We start from the raw sequence: 19,412 nt of genomic DNA on the forward strand, positions 1-19,412 counted from the left end.
AAGCGTCAGTCATTTCTTACAGCAGGTGGTCACTTTAGTTTTCAACAAACAAGAAAGAAATTGTGCATTTGTTTGGAACTATTTTCGGTGGCGGATTAATCCACATTTGGTGCTCTAGTGAGGATTTGGGGCTGCAGGACAGTGTTTGTCGCACTCAGTCAAAATAAACTGAGTGTGTGTGTTCAGGGTGATGAAGAAACAAACCGGAGCTCTACAGCTCAGAGGAGTAAGATCTGTTCTTATCTGCGTCGAAGTCGGTGACAATATTCTCCAATATTGGCGAAAAGAAGAGCTGACAGGCCACAGTGATTCTCCTCTTACATAAGAACTGAAAACTGTGTGTGTGTGAGTGTGTGTGTGTGTGTGTGTGTGTGTGTGAGTGTGAGTGAGTGTGTGTGTGTGAGTGAGTGTGTGTGTGTGTGTGTGTGTGTGTGAGTGAGTGTGTGTGTGTGAGTGTGTGTGTGAGTGTGTGTGTGTGTGTGTGAGTGTGTGTGTGTGAGTGTGTGTGTGTGAGTGTGTGTGTGTGTGTGTGTGAGTGTGAGTGTGTGTGGTGTCCCAGAAATGTGACAGGCAGTGCAGAGGACAGCCCCGAGGCTCCTCAGACCTCTAGAAGGATCTTGAAGGAGTCTGGGAGGCAGAGATGCATCTCTCGCTCTTATCGTGCTCTGCAGACGAAGCCTGTGGCGTTTCACGCTTTGAGTTTCCACCTGAGTGATGGTCCGACACTGACGACACCTGAGATATCTGCTCTGTGTCTCTGTGTGTGTGTGTGTGTGTGTGTGTGTGTGTTATGTTTCTGTCTGTCTGCAGGTTTTAGATTTTGCTTTGTGCTACACATCAATAAAACACAGAGACCAGTTGGACCACTTTCAATTTTTAATAATGAGTTTTTTTCTTCTCGACAAGCTTGTTGCATCCTGTGACTGACAGCCTCAGTCAGACCGGTCTCATGAAAGCTCTCATTATTATTATTCATCATTATTTGTCATGTAAACAGCTTCACTCGCTGTGTTGATCAGAACAACAGTCAACATCTAACAGACAGAGAAGTGGAGACTGACCAGCTCTAGGGATTTTTATTAAGCATCCCTTTGCTTCTTTGTTTTACATGTCAGTCCTCAGATAATTTAGACTTCTGTGTTTTTATTGGATTTAATCAATTCACACAGCATTAGATGACAGAGACATAGATACAGGAGAGGAGGGCGAGGTGGCTCCTGTCCAAACACTCCAGCTGATACCTGAGGGGCCCACAGCTTCAGACAGCAGACGACACACAGACGGCAGAAGTTGTTTTTCATGTTTTCTCGTCGTATTTGGAGCATCACTGGAGGAGAAACATTAAGGACTTCAGTCAAAGAAGACTTCACAGTAAGAAGCTTAGCCTGAGGGAGCGTCAGACCAGTTCTGACCACATAACTTCATCTGTTTGAGTTTCTGTCTCCGAAGCTGCAACAAGTGATGTTTTCAAATGTCAGGATGACAGGTACGGCTCAGATCTGGCTTTAGAGGAGGTCGAACGCCCTTCAGGCCTCTTTCATGACGGCAGTTCAAAAAGAATCAGATTCTAGTTTCTGTGAGACTCCCATGGTGCCTTGCTTGTATTTTGCTCGTCAGTGGCCAGAGACCGTCTGCGCCACAGACTCTCAGCTGACATCTGATCTCTGCTGTAGCGTGTCATCTGCTTTGTTTCCCGATGTTGGCGAGACAGGGAGAAAAAACTGTTGTCATGCACTGTGATAATATAATGGATATTTAATATTTAATGCATTTCCTGACTGTAATTAGCTGTGAAACGAAGCAGCAACCACCAGTCTGGTAAAATATTTCATCTCATCACATTTTTCTTTCTTCCTTGTGTTCGTGTCTTTGGAGCAATATGTGTCTGTGCAGAGACAACGACATGTGTGACTGAACTTAAGTCAGAGGAGACTGTCCTGTAACCAACAAGGTCACATGCCATATTAAAACCAGCCCACAGGTCGTCTGTCAGCAGGTTATTATGACCCATAGTTAGGTTCTGTTGCTAGGCAACATCTAGTGGTCGTAGTGATGATGACAGGAGCAAAGGGAAAAGTGCGGTGACGTAGTTTATAGAGCAACAAAGTCCACGTCAGGAGGAGGTTGGGGTGGATGGATGAATATGACCCAGGAGAGCGGTGTTCGATTCCCATGTGACAGGAGCAGTTGATGTTGTTTCTATTATCCATGACCGTTCACTGTTATTATTGTAACCATGACAACAAAGATCATCTGATGTTGAGGTAGAACTTATTTTAACCCAAATCTTCATCTTTTCCTGAACCTAACCAAGACATGATGTTATTATAGTAACCATGGCGACAGTTCTGCTCTCAGTACAGTTCACGTGTTTGTTATTGTAACCATGACAACCAAGGTCTGGTACACCTGCCACCATAGAGGGCCTGTTTCAGGAGACGCTGCTGTGGGTCGTATCAGAGGGTCGATGGTTGGAGGAGCTGGTTCAGTCAGAGCCAACAAACCAGACACATTAAACTCTGAAGCCGCCGTCAACCCTCAGTCTTTGCACCTCCTGACAGGACAGAAACAAAAGCTTCCTTCAGCTGCTCACAGGTAAGAGCAGGACGAGGCTCTCAGACAGTTCCAGAAAGTACGTCTGGTTCAAAACCTCAGTGACTAAAAGCGTCAAAAACCTCAGCGAGAGTTTGGACCCCACTGTGTCTGCATTTCATTTATACATCAAATATCGAGAGAGAGTTCATGTTCAGCAGGGATCTGACTCATACAGATCATTTAAAGGTCTTATATTTTACACTGTGAAGAAGTGTTGATCTCCATCAGAAGATATATCTGTGGTTTTAAGAACCAGAAACCGGCTTCTCTCTGGAGCTCCGGTAACAACAGGTCAGTCAGCCAATCAGAGGAGAGGATCATACAGTATGAATCAGCTCTGTGTGCAGGTCTGGATATCAACCTGCAGACTCTCAGGTGGGTCTGATGAGGTTCAACACTGTCAACCATTAGATTAGCTTCTGTTTTATTCATTTTACTTCACTTTATTAGCTTGTTAACATTCATTAATTCCACTACTTATTTATTCAATGTTTAATATTTTAAAATATCACTGAACCAATGACACATTAATCACAAAGTAAAACAGCAGAGGTAACTCAGGTCCACACGAAGCTGAGTCTGGGTCTCATGTAAAATAATACACATGATGAGAGACAGTACAGAGAGATCACAGGACACATATCTGATTATTTATTCAATAATTAAGAGCAAAGAAAACACAAGATTTGGACCATTAGAAATGTGCCAGGGAGATAAGACCTGCTTGTGGACGGACAGAGAGTTGGAAGCTGTGGTGTCCACAACCTGTGACCAAAAGGACTGAACTGTTGCCCTGGAAACGTGGCAGGAGAACAAAAGTGGTGTTGGACGGTTTGGACAGTGGAGACATGCTGTGTGTTACTTTTAATAAAATATAGAAATAGAAAACATGGGGATAAGTTAATGTGGGTCCTGGTGAGTGTGTGTGTGTGTGTGTGTGTGTGTGTGTGTGTGTGTGTGTGTGTGTGTGTGTGTGTGTGTGTGTGTGTGTGTGTGGACTGTACATGTGTTGTTATCTGAGCTGACACTGAGACACTTTGAGGACCTGAAACACAAAAGTCAGACACACCTTCGAGAGCTGGAGCCACAATCTGAAGACGACGTGACCCTGATGTCATTTCTGAGGCGCCAGATGGCGACTCGCCGCCTGCTGAGTATTTGAAACTGGTGTATGAAGCGGCCTCGTCTCTCGTCTCTTCTCTGTTTGTGTCCTGCAGGATCATCACGGACTCGTCCTCTCTGCAAACAGAAGAGGTTAATCACTCCTCTTCCTCTATCACATGTTTACACAAACTCCCACTGAGCCACCTGAGGGGCACGGGCTGATACAGAGGGTGATTGACAGATGATATTTGGACGGGCGAGCCGGGGGGAGGGAGGAACTGCAGAGACACAAAAACACTGCAGTGACACACAAAGACACACTGAAGTGGACACACACTCAGATCCATGATCACTGGTGGGAAAAGGAGGATGAATATATTTTAAAGTCTCATTGAAATGAATCCAGTGGTTGTGGACAGACAGACAGACAGGTGGACAGGTGGATGGACAGGTGGACAGACAGGTGGACAGACAGACTGACAGGTGGACAGACAGACAGGTGGACAGACAGGTGGACAGACAGACTGACAGGTGGATGGACAGGTGCTGTAGGATCATAAACTGACCCATGTGTGGACCTGACCTCTGACCTCTGTCCCAGCAGCTGTGAACAGTAAACACTGAGCAGGATGAATATTGATCAGGTCGGAGAGTCCATCAGGATAAATGATAATTACACAATGTCTCAGCTCAAACTCCTTTTGCTTCTTAATACACAACTGAGCTGTGGAGATTTTGACAGCACTGAAGCCCTTCTGTTTCCAAAATATCCAACTTAATACCTTTTTTAAAAACCTTTGGTACCATAAAGCAGGTCTAGGTTTTAATAATATATGTGTATATACATATACATATATATATATATATATATATATATGAATACTGTGAAAAGTCTGCTGTAGCGGTGCACAGAGAGCTGGTGGTCGTGAGACAGATGTGTGTCAGCTGTGAGCTATTATTGGTCCTGCAGGGATGTGAGGGCGAGTGACTCCTACAAAACACTCAAAGAAATGTGCACAGTATGTTCATATAATTCTTACATAAGAGAAACAGCACAAAAGAAGGATTTCTGCATCACAGCCTTGCAGCAAGTGTATCTGTGTGTGTGTGTCAGGATTTGTCCAATTACCTTTTATTTTGAAAATCCGTTCAGGGGGCTGAAATGTGGTTCGACTCGTACTTCCTGATTCTGCTCCCGGTGAGTTTTAATGACTCTGGGATCTGAGGAAAACACTCAGCTTCTTATTTTCCGCCTCACTTAGAAACATTTAAGACTCAGATGTTGATTAAAATGCTGTAGAGTCCGAGCAGATCAAAGAGTGCAGCTTCCGTCCCGCTGAACCAGGATCTGTAGAGCAGCTCAGTCTGTAGCAGATGAATTGATTAGAACTTAAAGAGGAGTTTGGTGGTGCGATGCTGCATCGTGCTTTGATTTTTCAGATAAACGACCTCGTTCTGCTACAGCGACCCTCCAGTTTCTGTTCCAGGTGACTGAACATTTAGACCAAACATTATAGAAGAGATAAACTTGCAGCTACATTTCCTATCAGTTTAGTTGGTAAATGAACCCTGCACACAGTCAGTGGAATTGAGAAGATCAATGTGACAATATGTGAGTAATTAACATTTTTTCTGTGCACTGCAGCTATTGTATCGTATTGTTGTATCGTCTCGTGAAACAGCTGCTGCAGTCGTCTCTGTCCATCCACCACCTGATGTTCTCATCATTAGTTTTCACTGAGACTTTGTTGATATTAACTGTCATCACTTCATTTTATCCTTTGACATTTGGGTTAAATTGTGTCAGAATTAGTGAATGAATTTGTTACAGCCAAAAAATGTGTTTTGTGAGGTCACTGAGACCTTGACCTTTGACCACCAAATTCTAGTCAGTTTATCTTTGAGTCCAAATGAACGTTTGTGCTGAATTTGAAGAAGTTCCCTCCAGGTGTTACTGAGAGATCATGATCACGAGAACGGGACGGACACACAACCTGAAAACATGATGCCTCCGGCTCCGACTGTCACTGTCACTGGTGTGGAGGGAAAACGTCTCGCTGCTGAGAGTTCCCGCTCCAGACCTCCTGGTGGCGCTAAACTGAACAGCATCACCTTATCTACACCACAAACACAAACCTGGGAGCTGCAGCTGCAGGTAGTGAAATGTTTGTTTCAGTCTTGACCAGACTTATAGAAGCAGCTGTAACAACCAACATGTGCAGGAAAACAAGACAACCATACACGCTCAGAACAGTGTGTGTGTGTGTGTGTGTGTGTGCCTCTCCTCCTGCATCATACAGACACTGACTTTCACCACGTTTATCACAAACTCTGGAGGTCACTGATCCAGACACTGAGGACAATAATCAATGATGCAGTTCCCCCTGTGTTTGGAGGCTCGGCTGGTTCCCATTCTTAACTCTCTTTGATTTGGTGCTTATTGATTTTTTTATTTCATTCCATTTAGTATTCATTGTGGTTCAGTAATGCTCACTCAGACACCTTATCAATGTGCTGGCCTAATTACAGCTCCCAATAAAACCACCCAGGCACAGATGTAATGATGAAATATGGAGGAAGACGACGGAGAGGAGAGGACTTCAGCTTCTCTCTCCACCACAGAGAGACAATGGAGGCGTTTCCCTTCACTGCACTACATTTCCTCCGTGGCTCCATTTTATTTCTGCTTTAATTAAATTCCACAGTAATGAAGAGCTGATCAGTGATATGAAACATGATGGTGGAGGACCCATGTCATGTTTAATGAGCAGGATGTGATGAGGATTAATGCACTGATGGAAACACACTTTGTCCTGAGCTTTAACTATAATGAACTGGAAGAAAATACACAAGAAAACGTCCAAAAATAACAGATCACAAGTGACACACACAACAACAGACGATGGACTAAACTAACAGCTGGATAAACGAGAGGAAACAAACAGGATCCTGACAGAGCTGAGCACAGTGACGGCCTTCTATCACTGAGCTCACAAACCTGCTGAGCGCTGCAGTCAAATCATCAGAGGTTTACTCAGCTCTGCTTTTCATTAAACATCGTTCAATCAGCAGGAAAACACTCGCACCTGTGGGGACAAAACTGTGCTGCATTCAAGATCAGCAGGGTTGACAAGGTGCTTGAATCGCATCATTTAGACCTGTCTGACCTGGAAAATACGTTAAATAACAATAATAATGACTTTATTGATGTGGCACCTTTAAAATCAAAGTTTACAACGTGCTTTGACAGCTGGAGACTGAGGCCCTACAGAAGCAGGACAGAAACGAGGGAAAGTCAGAGAGAAAAGACAAACAATACGACACGTCAATATACTGAGGAGAGTAGAACCCGTGAAAAAATTATAATAATAAAAAGACGACATCACATAAAAGTTAGTCTGTGAAAATGGGTTTTAAGAGGTGATTAAAAACAAGTCACTGACTCTGCCTCCTCTCGTCAGGCAGGCTCGGTCACCTTCAAGCCTCGACTTTGTTAAGGTCAGAAGGGCCCGACCTGAGGATCTGTTATGTAGCTCAGGGCTTTAAAAATGATCAGTAAAATCTTAAATTCAATTAAAAAAAGACAGGGAGCCGGTGAAGGGAGGCGAGGATCGTCTGTTAAAACCAGGAAGAAGCCGAGCGGCTGTGTTCTGAACCGGCTGGAGGCAGGACAGTCGTCCAGTCTTTAGAAGATAAATGTATGAATGACTGAAACAATCTAATGACAGACATAAGAACCAGAAAGGGAGGAGATTACAACTTGAACACAGTTTTACACAAACATTAACATCTGACCTAAAACAGTCACAGCAGCATTTACAGCAGCGACGTCCTGTGGCTCCGTCAGATCAGTGGATTCACTCACAGGGACAAAGTGAATCCATGTGGCTCTTTTGTCTCAAGTTAAAATACCAATGATACGTCTTTGTTGGTTTCAGTTGGTTTTGTCTAAATGACTCATGAACTGGCAACGATGCAGCATTTCTACTGTTTAATTAGCCAGAAAACCTCAGTTCAGAGTCTCTGTGGGTGTGTTTCTAATGTGAGGCAGCTCAGTGATGCTGCTCACACACACACACACACACACACACACATACACACACACACAGTATACACGTATATAAATGTAAAACAGGGAGAAACACTGCACCTATTCAGCAGCAGAGGAAAAACCTGTCAATAAAAACACAACAGTGTTAATGAAGGAAAAACATGCACATCAAATTAAAACGTCGTCATCAATCCCAAACTCAAGCCTCCGTCAGGTGGAGACGCACAAACTGCTCCAGCACAGAGCAAATGTTTGCCCACACATACATAAAGTACGCACTGTGTGTGTTGTGTGTCTGTGTGTGTTCAGCACATTTCAGATGCGTGTGTTTCCGTCACTGAGGTAAATGTGCCGTCAACATTTCAGCTGACTGACAGCTTTAATTGGCTGGAGGAAATAATGTAAATACCGTCACTGTGTATAGAGAGCGGAGTCCAGAAGTCACAGTGTAAACACACAACATGTAGAGGAGGGGCCACAGATGAGAGGGGGACTGATATTTTCAGCATCCAGAGTAAAAGGACCCAGATTAAAGGTCGTCACATTTAATTGGAGCAATATCACCCAGCTTTGTTCACATAACATCACTCAGTGGATACACAAACAATTCACAACTTTTCTATCAACTTAAAAAAAACACTTTGTTATTAATACTGTGAAAGTATCAAAGCCTCAGTCCACAGAGAAATGCACACAGCCTGTATTCAGAAACTGAGCCTTAAAACCAGCCGTCAGGACTTCTGCAACTTTGTGATGTCACAACAAAGCAGTCACTGCCCTCAGCCACGCCCCAAGCCCTCAGATTTTACTGCAGAATTTTCCCTCGTGTTTTCTCATGTTGCAGTGAAGTGTTTTGAGCTCTCAGGGCCACCGTAACTGTCAGTCTAACAATACAACTGCTGTCTGAGGCGCTCAGCGCCATCACCACAATGTTCCTGATAAATATCCTAAAGCACCACAATTAATCTGACACCTTAAAACGAGTCTGTGCCATCTGTGCAGTGTTCACCTGTCAACAGCCTCTGGAGCTCAGATACTAACAGAGTAGCACTGAGATGAAGGTCGACACTGACATCAGAACATCAGGGGAAACTAATATCTGCAGAAACCAAGAGAAGCATGTCTCTCTTTGAGAGAAGTGCATGAGCCTGAGGGCTGAAGATCTTCTCCTGCAGCGAAGCTTCAGTCAAATATCAAGTCAACACCAGTGTTTCAGGGCCGTCTCCTCTTCCCCCTCTTCCCCTGACTCTGTCCTCTCCTCTGGAAACACACCTCTCACAAGATCATCTGTTGTGTGTGTCATTGTGTGACCACTGTGTGTTTTCTGTGTCTCCGTCCTGCTGACTCAGTGTTTATCTCTGTGGTTCATCTCAAATCATCTTCATCCCCCGTTCCTATCTTTGTCCAGCTTCTCTTAATGTTACAGAGGCAGGTCAGTGTGTGTGTGTGTGTGTGTGTGTGTGCGTGCGTGTGTGTGTGTGTCCTGGATGAGACGTTCTTGACGTCCATACAGCAGACTGCCAGTTTACTGAGCACTGGCTTTTTCCCCACAAAGAAAACAGCACAGAGAACAGCAGAAACGTACGTATCTGAGGAAACCCAGCGGTTCAATGTGAGAATTCTTTGTGTGTGTGTGACTGTGGCGAAAAGGAAGATTCAAGGCAAAAAGACACAGATATATTAATAAAAATAACATCTACTCACAGGTTACTGACACCTGAGCCCTGAAACAGGCTGTTCAGCAACAGGCTGCACAAACAGTCCAGACACCTGTGAATAAAGCTGGGGGCAGATTAGCTTCGTGCTCAGGGTCAGATGGTACGAGCAGCGTCGTGGCCGCGGCTGATTGATCCATGAGTGAAGTTGTTGAGAGAATCTTTAAGAAAGCGAGTGAACATGTTTTCCAAACGTCTGACGTTTCCTTCAGAGCAGGATGAAGATGTGCAGCCGCCGCCTCACTGTACGTTCAGAGAGCGGGAAAGAATACGCTCTGGCTGCCTCGCCATGGTCAAGCAAAGCAAACGCTCTCTTGCGGTGAACTTATGTAACACATTGTTCACGTGACCACAAACAGCTGACTGTTCCTCGATGTCCTTTCATCAGAGCGCTTCTCTGTCCTGTTTTCTTCTGAGCTGATTTATATGTCGAATAACTCGATATGTTGGTGAGCAGGGAAATGACTGTGAGCTTAGTGAACGCTGACTTTCCACTATGCTGCATTTTATCAATAATCATTTTCTGATAATAATCGCCTGCTGTTCAGAGAAGGTTGCACATTCTCTGTGGAGGAGAGGAGGCTCAGCGAGTCTGCTCCTGGTTTTCTTCAGTCTGATGTTTGCTTCATCAGTTTTTAATGTTTCTGTCACAGATACAGTGGTGAGAGCAAGTAGACTGTGTGGACACCAAAATAAGTAAAAGCTACAAGTTCCAGTTAATGATGTGACAGTGAAGGTCTGAACCCTAACCCTCCTGCTGCTGGCCCCTGAGATATAAACTGTCCTCCTCCTAAAAACAACTCATGGCAAATTCAGAGGCTTTTTCTTGACAAACTTCACAGACATCAGATTCATGACGTGTTCTTAAACTTCATGTAATGAGCAGAGGCAAACTGCAGCCAATCCACATAAAAGAGCAGAACACAGAAATTACAGCAGCGAACAGGAGACGAGCTGCTGCATCTAGTGATGCACAGAAGACAACGACAAAGAGACGCTGCTGGAGACGAGAGCACAACTGATGAAGTAAAATAATAAAAAGGTTTGATCTCAAATCTGAGGCTAAAACAATTATTGGCAAACACAAAGGAGAGTCTCTGACCACTGGAGGGGGGCAGGCTGGCCCAGGGTTATCTGAGCTGGACCAGCCGTTATCAGTAAGACAGCACTGCCATCAGCGGAGGACCTGGACACAGACCTGGGCCCCGTGGCAGCGGTTTTATCTCCTATCTCGGAATCAGAGGGGAAGCTGGTTCTCCAGAATTAATTCAATTAGATTCTACATTTTATCTAAGAGCTGCAGCTGGAAAATGTGACACATTTATCATGTGAACACCAGCAAGTAAAACCTGTGTCGTCTTCTTCAAAATAACTAAAGTGTTGCCCAAATGCTTAGTTTGTGTAGTGGCTTTAACCTTAGCAAGTGTTGACTTTATCTAAACTAACTTCTATATAATCATCACCTTCCGTGTTGAGTTGGCTCGGAGTTACCCAATGGTAAAACAACCGTGTTGCACCGTCCATCCAGCTTTCTTCAAGCCTTCAGAGTAAACGTTCCATTATGGACATTGCACAGAAATATCAAAATAAAACCAGAAAATGAAACAGTAACAAATATACAATAAAATAATCTTGTTACTGATAAATGGCGCTTACAGAAAAGAAACGGTCATTACAATCATTTCTATCTTTGATTGCAGGTGGAGAAAATGTCCCAAACACTCACACAGTCTCAGCACTGATCAGAATCTCTGAGACGGGACAGAAATTAATTTTTAATTACAAATTTAAAAATAAAGAAATGTGCTGAAACCTGTTTGATTTTTTTTTAAGTGATGCATTTCTTTCTTGATATGAACATAATCTGTAACTTTTCCATATTAAAATGTCTAAAAACAACCAGACCTGTGTTCTGCATGTTGCTGAGTTGTGTTCTTACATCATCACAAATGTTTCCATCAATTCTCAAACCAGAGAAATCTGTGACTTTTAATCATGGTTTTGCTCTGTCTCATTGGTCGTCTGTCAATGATGTCATACTCTCCATGTGCATGTGTCAGTGTTGTTTTTGTCTAGTTGTCATTTGAACCAGATAAAGGAGAAACAAGCTGAGGAAATGTCACCCAGCTCAGCTCCAGCCAATCAGAGACATCTTGTGTCACTGTCAACCAATCAGTGACTTTACATGTGAAACTGTTTCATTCAGAGTTTTTACTGGTTCTAATCAGCTGCTCTGTTTGTTGTGGAGAGGTGAAGTGTTCATTTTAAAAGACCATCATGCTTTGTAAAATAATGAAAATAATTATTAAAAATATTATAAATCATGCAAAAAGGGAAACAGAAACCTACCAGGACAAAACTCAGAACGACCAGATTCATGCAGTAATATTAAAGTGTTTTCAAACATGATGCAGAGAAGAAGCTTCGGGGAGGACAACGGAGACCTTAGTTTGGCAAATGTCTGGTTAACTGGGGGCAGCAGTGGGAAACTGTAATGTTAAACTGAAATGATTCATCTGGACTGGTGTTTTGTGTCCCTGAAGTCCAGTATTCCCACTCTTTTAGCTCTGTTTTTGGCCTCCACCAGCTCCACAATGCTCCACTATGTTCACCTGCCTGCATGCGTCCTGGGAAACCTGGCAAACAGTTCACCCGTTTTACCGTCATTTCAACATTCTCCTTTCACTGGGCAAAGTTATGTTCAGGATCATGTTGGAGCCTCGTTTATAGACGACAGTAGTTTGAATAGGCTGCTTAAGGTTTTGTTTGGCAATGCTGTGAACGCAGCCTGAAGTCACATCCCCTGCTGCAGGTTGGATGATTTAAACTCTGAACAATAGACATGCGTGTGGGTCTCTGCTGCTGTGGACTGTGGTCGTTTTCATCAGGTTTATAGATGAACTTGTTTTAAACTGTGGAACAATGAGCTTGTTTAGCCTGTAGCTAAAAGTTGATGGTTTGTGATTCAAACAAAGGTTTCAGATGTGTTGGTTCATTGCTGAGAGGTGCTGATAATAAATGTGAAGCTGGTCAACACAATGAACAGGAGCCAACTGTGTCAGTCAAACACCAGCTAAATACTGGCTAACAGCTGCTTTTACTCTGCTAGCATCTTTGATAGCATCACTTCAAACCAAATCCATAATATGACGAGATGTTTAACCTCGAGGTGGTTAACCTGGTTAACGACATCACTTCCTGTTCCCTAATAAAAAAGCTGAAGTGAGATAAACTGATAAGAAAAAATCTGAGCTAATTGAATTTTGAATCTATATTTAGCTGTAGAGTTCAAAAAGTAGATTTTTTTTCAGGAGGGAAATTATGGGCTGCTGTGTTACTGGTTAATATAATTCATAAGAAAAACAGAGACTCAGGTTATAAATTAATAATGATGATAATACTGACAAATTTTATCACACTGAAAATGTCCTGCACTTTCCAAACAAATGTTATGTGACAAAGTTCTTGTGATCAATTTGTCATAATGTCGTTAATTAAGCATCTAAGAGATGATTTCAGCACTTATCTTAAATCAGACTTGAATGGATATTCGACCAGTGGGAGAGAGAGGCAGCAAAGATACAGGAGGATCAGGGAGAGAGAGCGATCAGTTGACTTAAGGAAAACCAGAGAGAACAGGACTTAGAGATTCAGCAGGAGAGGAAAAGGCACAGTCAACGGGAGAGAGAGGGAGAGATGCTTGAGAGAGAGAACGAGCCAATACGGTACGAGGGAGAGGGACCCTGAGTAGAGGGATAGAGACAGAGAGAGAGAGAGAGAGAGAGAGAGAAAACACAGGGGATCCTAGTGAGAGAGCTGCAGAGAGAGAGAGAGAGAGAGAGAGAGAGAGAGGCTGGATTCAGCTCATTCAGCTCCCGATCATCACTGAAGGCAACTCAACAACTTAGCGACTCTCTGGAAACCACATGAAACCTCTGACTGCTGACAGTTCACAGAAGAAACAGGAGATTTCCCTCTTCTTCTTCTTCTTCTTCTTCTTTAAAAATGTCTTCCTTTAGGAAAGTGATACAGAGTAAGAGACATGGAAATATCACACAAGAAAAAGGTGAAGCTTTTGAAAACTGAAGGTTTATGGAGCTGATTTATGGAGAGTGACTGACGGTTTCCACTGAGGAGGGAAAATTAAAGGATTATAAAGATCTCTGGAGGGCTGACACTGTTTCTGGATACAGGAATGTTTCTGCTAAGAGTGAGGACCCAGCTGATGTGAGTCTGTGTGTGTGTGTGTGTGTGTGTGAGAAGGTAAAAGAGAGAAAAGGGAAAGTTGGGGTAACACACGCACACGTCGGATATCATCATCTTCATCATCCATCTCTATCGGCTGCACTCTCACAGGTGCAGGGATGAGTTCAGACAAGACAAGGACACTCAAGGATTTTTACACACATTCCTGAAGACGCACACACACACACACACACACTGTAATCTCATGTGTGCAGGTATGTAGTTCAGGGTAATCCCACCTTAACTCGATACCTCCACTCTGCAGATTCACATTTAACATCGTGAAAATCTGACAAACTGACTAAAGTTTTGTGAAGAAAAAATAATAATAAAATAAAATTCCTGACTAAAGGTGACGAGTTATCAGTTTGAAGAGACTCTGTGGAGGATGACTCTCCCACTGTCAGATGATGTTATGATCTGTAACATCCCAGACTTGTATTTTTAACATGAGTGCAGCTTTGACAAGCTCGGACATCAAGGATGAGAAACCTGCAACTGCGTCGCTCCAGCTTCAGATGGATTCTACTGTCAGAAGATTTTTTATGTGAGTCAAAATCAGCCCAACATTTGGTTTGGAATATTTCAAACAGAGCCCAACTGGATTTCACACACACACACACACACAGTGACTGTATTAACCAAATGATTTCATTTTTATCCATTCATCCGTTCATTGTCCTTTGAGACTGAGCAGCTGCTCTTTTTGTTGCGCTGAATTCAGCATGTGTCTATTTTTGTTTCCCTGTGTGGAGAAGATCAGCATCTGTTGATCTGCTGACACACAATTCAAGACTCCAGAGTTTCCTCTGAGATGCTGGAGTGAATAAGAGATGGGACATGTTGAATTTCAATTCATCCCTCGAGTGATTCACCAGGAGAGAGGAACAGGGAAACCACTAAATGATGACCAGACTTCCCCTGTTCTTGCTCCACTTTGACCCATTTTCCTGAGGCGTTTGCGTCTCTGGTGGTGACGGTGTTTACCAAGGCGACACCATGAACCTGCGTGGAGGCAACATGTCAGAGTTGATCTCTGATGTCATCAGAGCCGTTACCACTCCGGGGGCCAACCCCTGGCCTTCACGTGGATTTGAGGAAAGCGTCCTACGAATCAATAACGTGACAAACTTGGGGTGTCAGGGACACGACGCACTCCGCAGTGGCATTGACATGCAGTTGGGGAACTGGTCTTTCAGTAACACCGGCAGTGAGGGGGGCAGCAGGATTTACGGGTCTCAGTGTCCTCCCCAAGAGACAGCAATGGAGAAGAACTGGGCGGCGCTGCTGATTTTAGTCGTCATCGCCGTCACGGTCATGGGCAACATCCTGGTGATCCTGGCGGTCTCCCTGGAGAAGAAGCTGCAGAACGCCACTAACTATTTCCTGATGTCACTGGCAGTCGCTGACATGCTCCTAGGCATCTTGGTCATGCCAGTCTCCATGGTGACCATTCTCTACGGTAAGCACTGAGTGACACTGATATTGGGCTTCATTAAGTTGACATTTGGTGTGTTGTTGACTCAGGTCCAGCAGGCTCACAGCGGAGGAGCTGTCGCTGTCTGGTTTGGGTCACTCTCATGTGGTTTAGATCTGAGGTTCAGTCTGAACTGTCAGGATTCATGCATGACTCTGTGCTGCTGGTGGAGGACAGATGGAGAGCAGCAGTGATGGAGGTGTTCTGTGTTGTTGACAGTGATGTGTTTATGTGGAGAGAGCTGAAGTGACAAATGAAAGGGGCCCACAGGACAATAATGTGGCTGCTGTATCAATCAGCAGCTGTAAAACTTACAGAGGCAGCCTCCTTATTGGGGAAGTGGTCTCTGACTGTTGGACCCCACTGTATATGGAAATGAAATGAAATGAAAGAAGGAGGGAAAAAAAAGTGATTTTACATAGAGCTGGAACATGGCCGGACTCAGATTTTAGGGGGCCCTGGGGCAAACACTTGATTCTAGGACCCCCCAGCCCACCACCTGTGTTTGGTGTGTACTTCACCTCCACCTTCCCTTAATGCAAACATCTGACCACACATGAGAGCTTCATTATTTGCAATTAGTTTGTCGTTATTTGATCAAGCATTATTTAGATATACACACCATGTGAACACAATGTAAATTAAAAATGTGAATAATGAACCTTTGCTCTCAGGTTTTAAATTTAGATTTGACACCGTCTGTAAAATAACACAGGACCAACCTTAATAAGAGCCTTTGTACAAGCCACTGAAGATGTTTGCTCTCACTGCAACAACAACCCCTGTTGAATTTGTTACAGCTAATTACGACCATTTCTTATGACGAAATCTTAATGACTGCCACTCCTCCTCACTGTGGGAAAATCTGCAGGTGTTACAGGACTCTTGTGTCATGCACGGTTTTAAGTTATGGCATCTGTCTTGAAATGTGTCCAAATTAACCTCAACTGATCTCGTGTTGCCAGTCTCAGGTGGTGAATTTAATACCTGGTGTGTTGCTGACAGCTGAGCTTCATGGGTAATGTAGTAACTGGATCCACTTGTCATATTGAAGCAAAGAAAGAAACCTCTCAGAGGGCTGCAGGATTGTTGGGTGGGCTGGAGCCGTCCCAGCTGTTCAGTCAGCATTCACTCGCAAGTCAAATGACTCTACAACACCCAGGTAAACAAACAAGCTCATTTTTGCACAAACAGTGTAAACGGACCTGTCACCTGCCCAGCATGGTGCTGTTAGACCGGAAACTCTGCATGCACCGGGGGATAAAAGAATGAGCTGCAGCCCCGAAATAAGTTTTAAAAACATGCAATCAGCACTCGAAGCATCTCACACGGACACTCCAACAGTGAAGGAGCAGCAACCGGGGATAAGATTCCTCCTGTGTGTCTGTGAGCGGGTACTCTGTGACTTTGTGTGATGACTCTGTTTCCTGCAGTTGTTTGTGTCCTCAGCCCGAACAGAAACTCGACAGGCAGCGGGCTTACCCACATTTCAGTCAGTGCTTAACAGGTGTAATCTTTACTACAGTAAGTGAGAACTGCCGGTAACTTGAATCTCTGTGGTGAATTTCCTGTCAGTCCATGAAACATTTGACAAGATGTTTCACTCTGAACCTCATATGTCAACACCAGAGGAAAAGACAGGAGGAGTCAGGAGCATTCGTCCTCTGGGGAACATAAATATGAAATTTTAATGACAGTTGAGATACAGTATTCCAGTCTGGACCTGGATCGACCAGGTGACGCTGCCCTCCCCAGAGCCGTGTCACGAGTACGGGTAACAAGTCTTTACAGTGTGAATACTGTCAGGCGAGGCGTTGGCTCTGCCCTCTTCACTCTGTATCTGAACACCGCCGTCATTCTCCTGCTGGTTCAGGTGGCTGATGATTTATACTTTGCTCTGTGAGCTTCAGGAAGCTGCCGGTCTCCTCTGCTCTCCCTCGTTTTCTCTGTTTATCTGTCACACACACACACACACACACACACGCACACACTCACTCAGATAACCTTTTCAGACACACACACCTTCCACCGTCTTTCACTGTTGCCCATTTCCAGCTGATCCTTGCTCCCTCCGTCTCTGTCACACACCGCTGCTCACATAAGAAGCTTTAAGCCCTAAGTAGCAAATTCATTTGCATGAGAACGACAGCGGTAAATTAGTTAAAAGAACGACCCCCAGTGCTTAGGACTTGCCTTCCTCCGTCGTTAATGAGCAGACAAAAGAACTCATTAGCCACGCCGACGCCAAACACAAGCTCGCTGCAATTACTTCCTCGTGTTGTTACACAGCTGCGGTTGTTTCTGATTCATTTGCTGAGTCTCAGAGCAAACTCAGCATTGTTACAGGGTGAGAGGGCAGAGGGGGGATGTCACAGAGATAGTCAGGGTGTACAAGGTTATTATTGATGCCAAAGAGGTGATCATGGGATGGAGAGGGGGGTTGTGGGTGGTTATTCAGGGATTAGTTTGTGTTTGCTGTTTGAGTTTGTGAAGATGAGATTATCAGTGTGGTCATCAATGAGATCAACGATGCTCCTACATGAGATCACAGGTGGGCTGCAGACATCTGGACCAAAACTTATTAATAAACTGATTAACTGAAGTAAACTGTGACTCCAAGGGGGATTTCAGCAAGAGTCATCCAATCACTGAGCTCCCAACTGTAGTGACATCATCAGATCAACATTTTAATTTGTCCCATACTTTGCTTTCATACCTGTACTTTACCACTATGCTAGCACATCATGCTAAACATCGGCATGTTGGTGTTCATCCTGGGCATGGTGTCCCTCACAGAGCCTCTCATGGTTACAGTTATACACACGTGGACCGTACTGAGACCGCACCTACATTGGTCACCATGGTTACTGTAATAACCATCATGGCTTGGTTAGGTTCAGGAAAAGATGGTGATTTGGGTTAAAATAAGTTCTTCCTCAACATCAGACGGTCTATGTCGTCATGGTTACAATAATAACAACGAATGGTCATGGATAATAGAAACAACATAAGCTGCTCCTGTCACATGGGAATCAAACACCGCTCTCCTGGGTCATATTCATCCATCCACCTCAACCTCCTCCTGACGTGGACTTTGTCGCTCTATAAACTACGTCACCACACTTTTCCCTTTGCTCCTGTCACCATCACTACGACCACTAGATGTCGCCTAGCAACAGAACCTAACGATGGGTCATAGTGACCTGCTGACAGACGACCTGTGGGCTCGTCAGTCTTCCCTCTTCTAGTTTTTCATCACTTTATATCGTGTGAAGTCCAGTGACAGTTCAGGAAAGAGGGGCTGTATCCAGCAGGGCAGATATATATCAGCGAACCTGCCAACCACTGATACGGTGCGGATGATGTGTTTGTCCTGTCTGGTCCCTTTGGCAGGAGGCCCAGTAACGATTTAAAAATCCTGTTCGACTCTACAAATCTATTTGGCCACAGCAAACATTTCAAGTATCTTGGGAAATATGGGATTAACTCTCAGTGAGGCTGAGTGGACACTGGACAAAGCCTGTTTCCTGTCTATTATACATGAAAGGCAAATAACCTTTTTCCTGCTGTGAAGTTTTAATTGTGTCTCCTCGCCCATGCCTTGTTTTCATCTTCTGTTCCCCAGAGATGAGCTGTCATAATAAACTCGACAGACTGAGGCGTCTCCTCACCTTACACAATCCTCCTGACTCTCCCTCCACTGTTGAAACAGCTTGAATAACTTAGGGTTTCACTTGACTAGAATTTGCACCCATGATAGTTGAGGATGTACCACTGAGGGCCTCTTGATTCAATTATCTACCGTCTAAAACATAGAAATGATGGTCATTGCCTCTTTTAACAGATGGTTCCTGCATATTTTGCAGATTTCTTTGAAGAAATTCAGAGACTATGTTTATTTTCCCCGAAGAGATCGACAACACTTTGAAATACATCTGTTTGTTTGAAGTTGAAGGCTAATTGCACCGTGTTAGACTCTGACTCCAGTCACCATACAGCAGATTTAGATGTTATTGCTAAGAGGATTTTGGCAATTTATCACATTTGTGGCCTTCATTGGCAAATGTCAGCACTGTCACTGGCAGAAATAATCTCTCTGAGCTGAGTTAAATTTGCAGTGTGAACATTTTATGATCCACAGAACTGACAGAACCCTTGAGAGAGAAACTTAGTTAATTGGCAAACTTGAATATTCAACATGGAACTCACAAACAGACCCGGGTGA

The 19,412-nt window shown here is 44.0% G+C and overlaps 1 protein-coding gene and 1 long non-coding RNA gene across 4 annotated transcripts in view; one reads left to right on the top strand and one right to left on the bottom strand.

Moving 5' to 3' along the window:
- Nucleotides 1-868: 868 nt before the first annotated feature.
- Nucleotides 869-5,651, bottom strand: LOC139614987 (uncharacterized). 2 transcript variants are annotated; one of them, XR_011687194.1, is made up of 3 exons: nt 4,829-5,651; nt 3,665-3,834; nt 869-1,327 (listed from the first exon to the last, which is right to left on the bottom strand). It is a non-coding gene; the product is annotated as an uncharacterized lncRNA (long non-coding RNA). The 2 variants fall into 2 exon arrangements; XR_011687193.1 differs by lacking the exon at nt 869-1,327 and adding an exon at nt 2,589-3,388.
- Nucleotides 5,652-13,346: 7,695 nt separating this feature from the next.
- Nucleotides 13,347-19,412, top strand: part of htr2aa (5-hydroxytryptamine (serotonin) receptor 2A, genome duplicate a) — a 47,885-nt gene continuing 41,819 nt past the window's right edge. For both annotated transcript variants that reach the window (XR_011687149.1, XM_071472488.1), the window contains exon 1: nt 13,347-15,172. Coding sequence is in view for 1 of the 2 variants with exons in the window: in XM_071472488.1 (XP_071328589.1) it covers nt 14,710-15,172 (463 nt within the window). In the remaining variant the exon portion in view is untranslated. The remainder of the gene's footprint in view (nt 15,173-19,412) is intronic.

The sequence above is a fragment of the Trachinotus anak genome, unplaced genomic scaffold, assembly GCF_046630095.1.
Source record: "Trachinotus anak isolate AG129_WGS33_773 ecotype Australia unplaced genomic scaffold, CSIRO_AGI_Tana_v1 ptg000039l, whole genome shotgun sequence".
Classification (NCBI taxonomy): domain Eukaryota; kingdom Metazoa; phylum Chordata; class Actinopteri; order Carangiformes; family Carangidae; genus Trachinotus; species Trachinotus anak.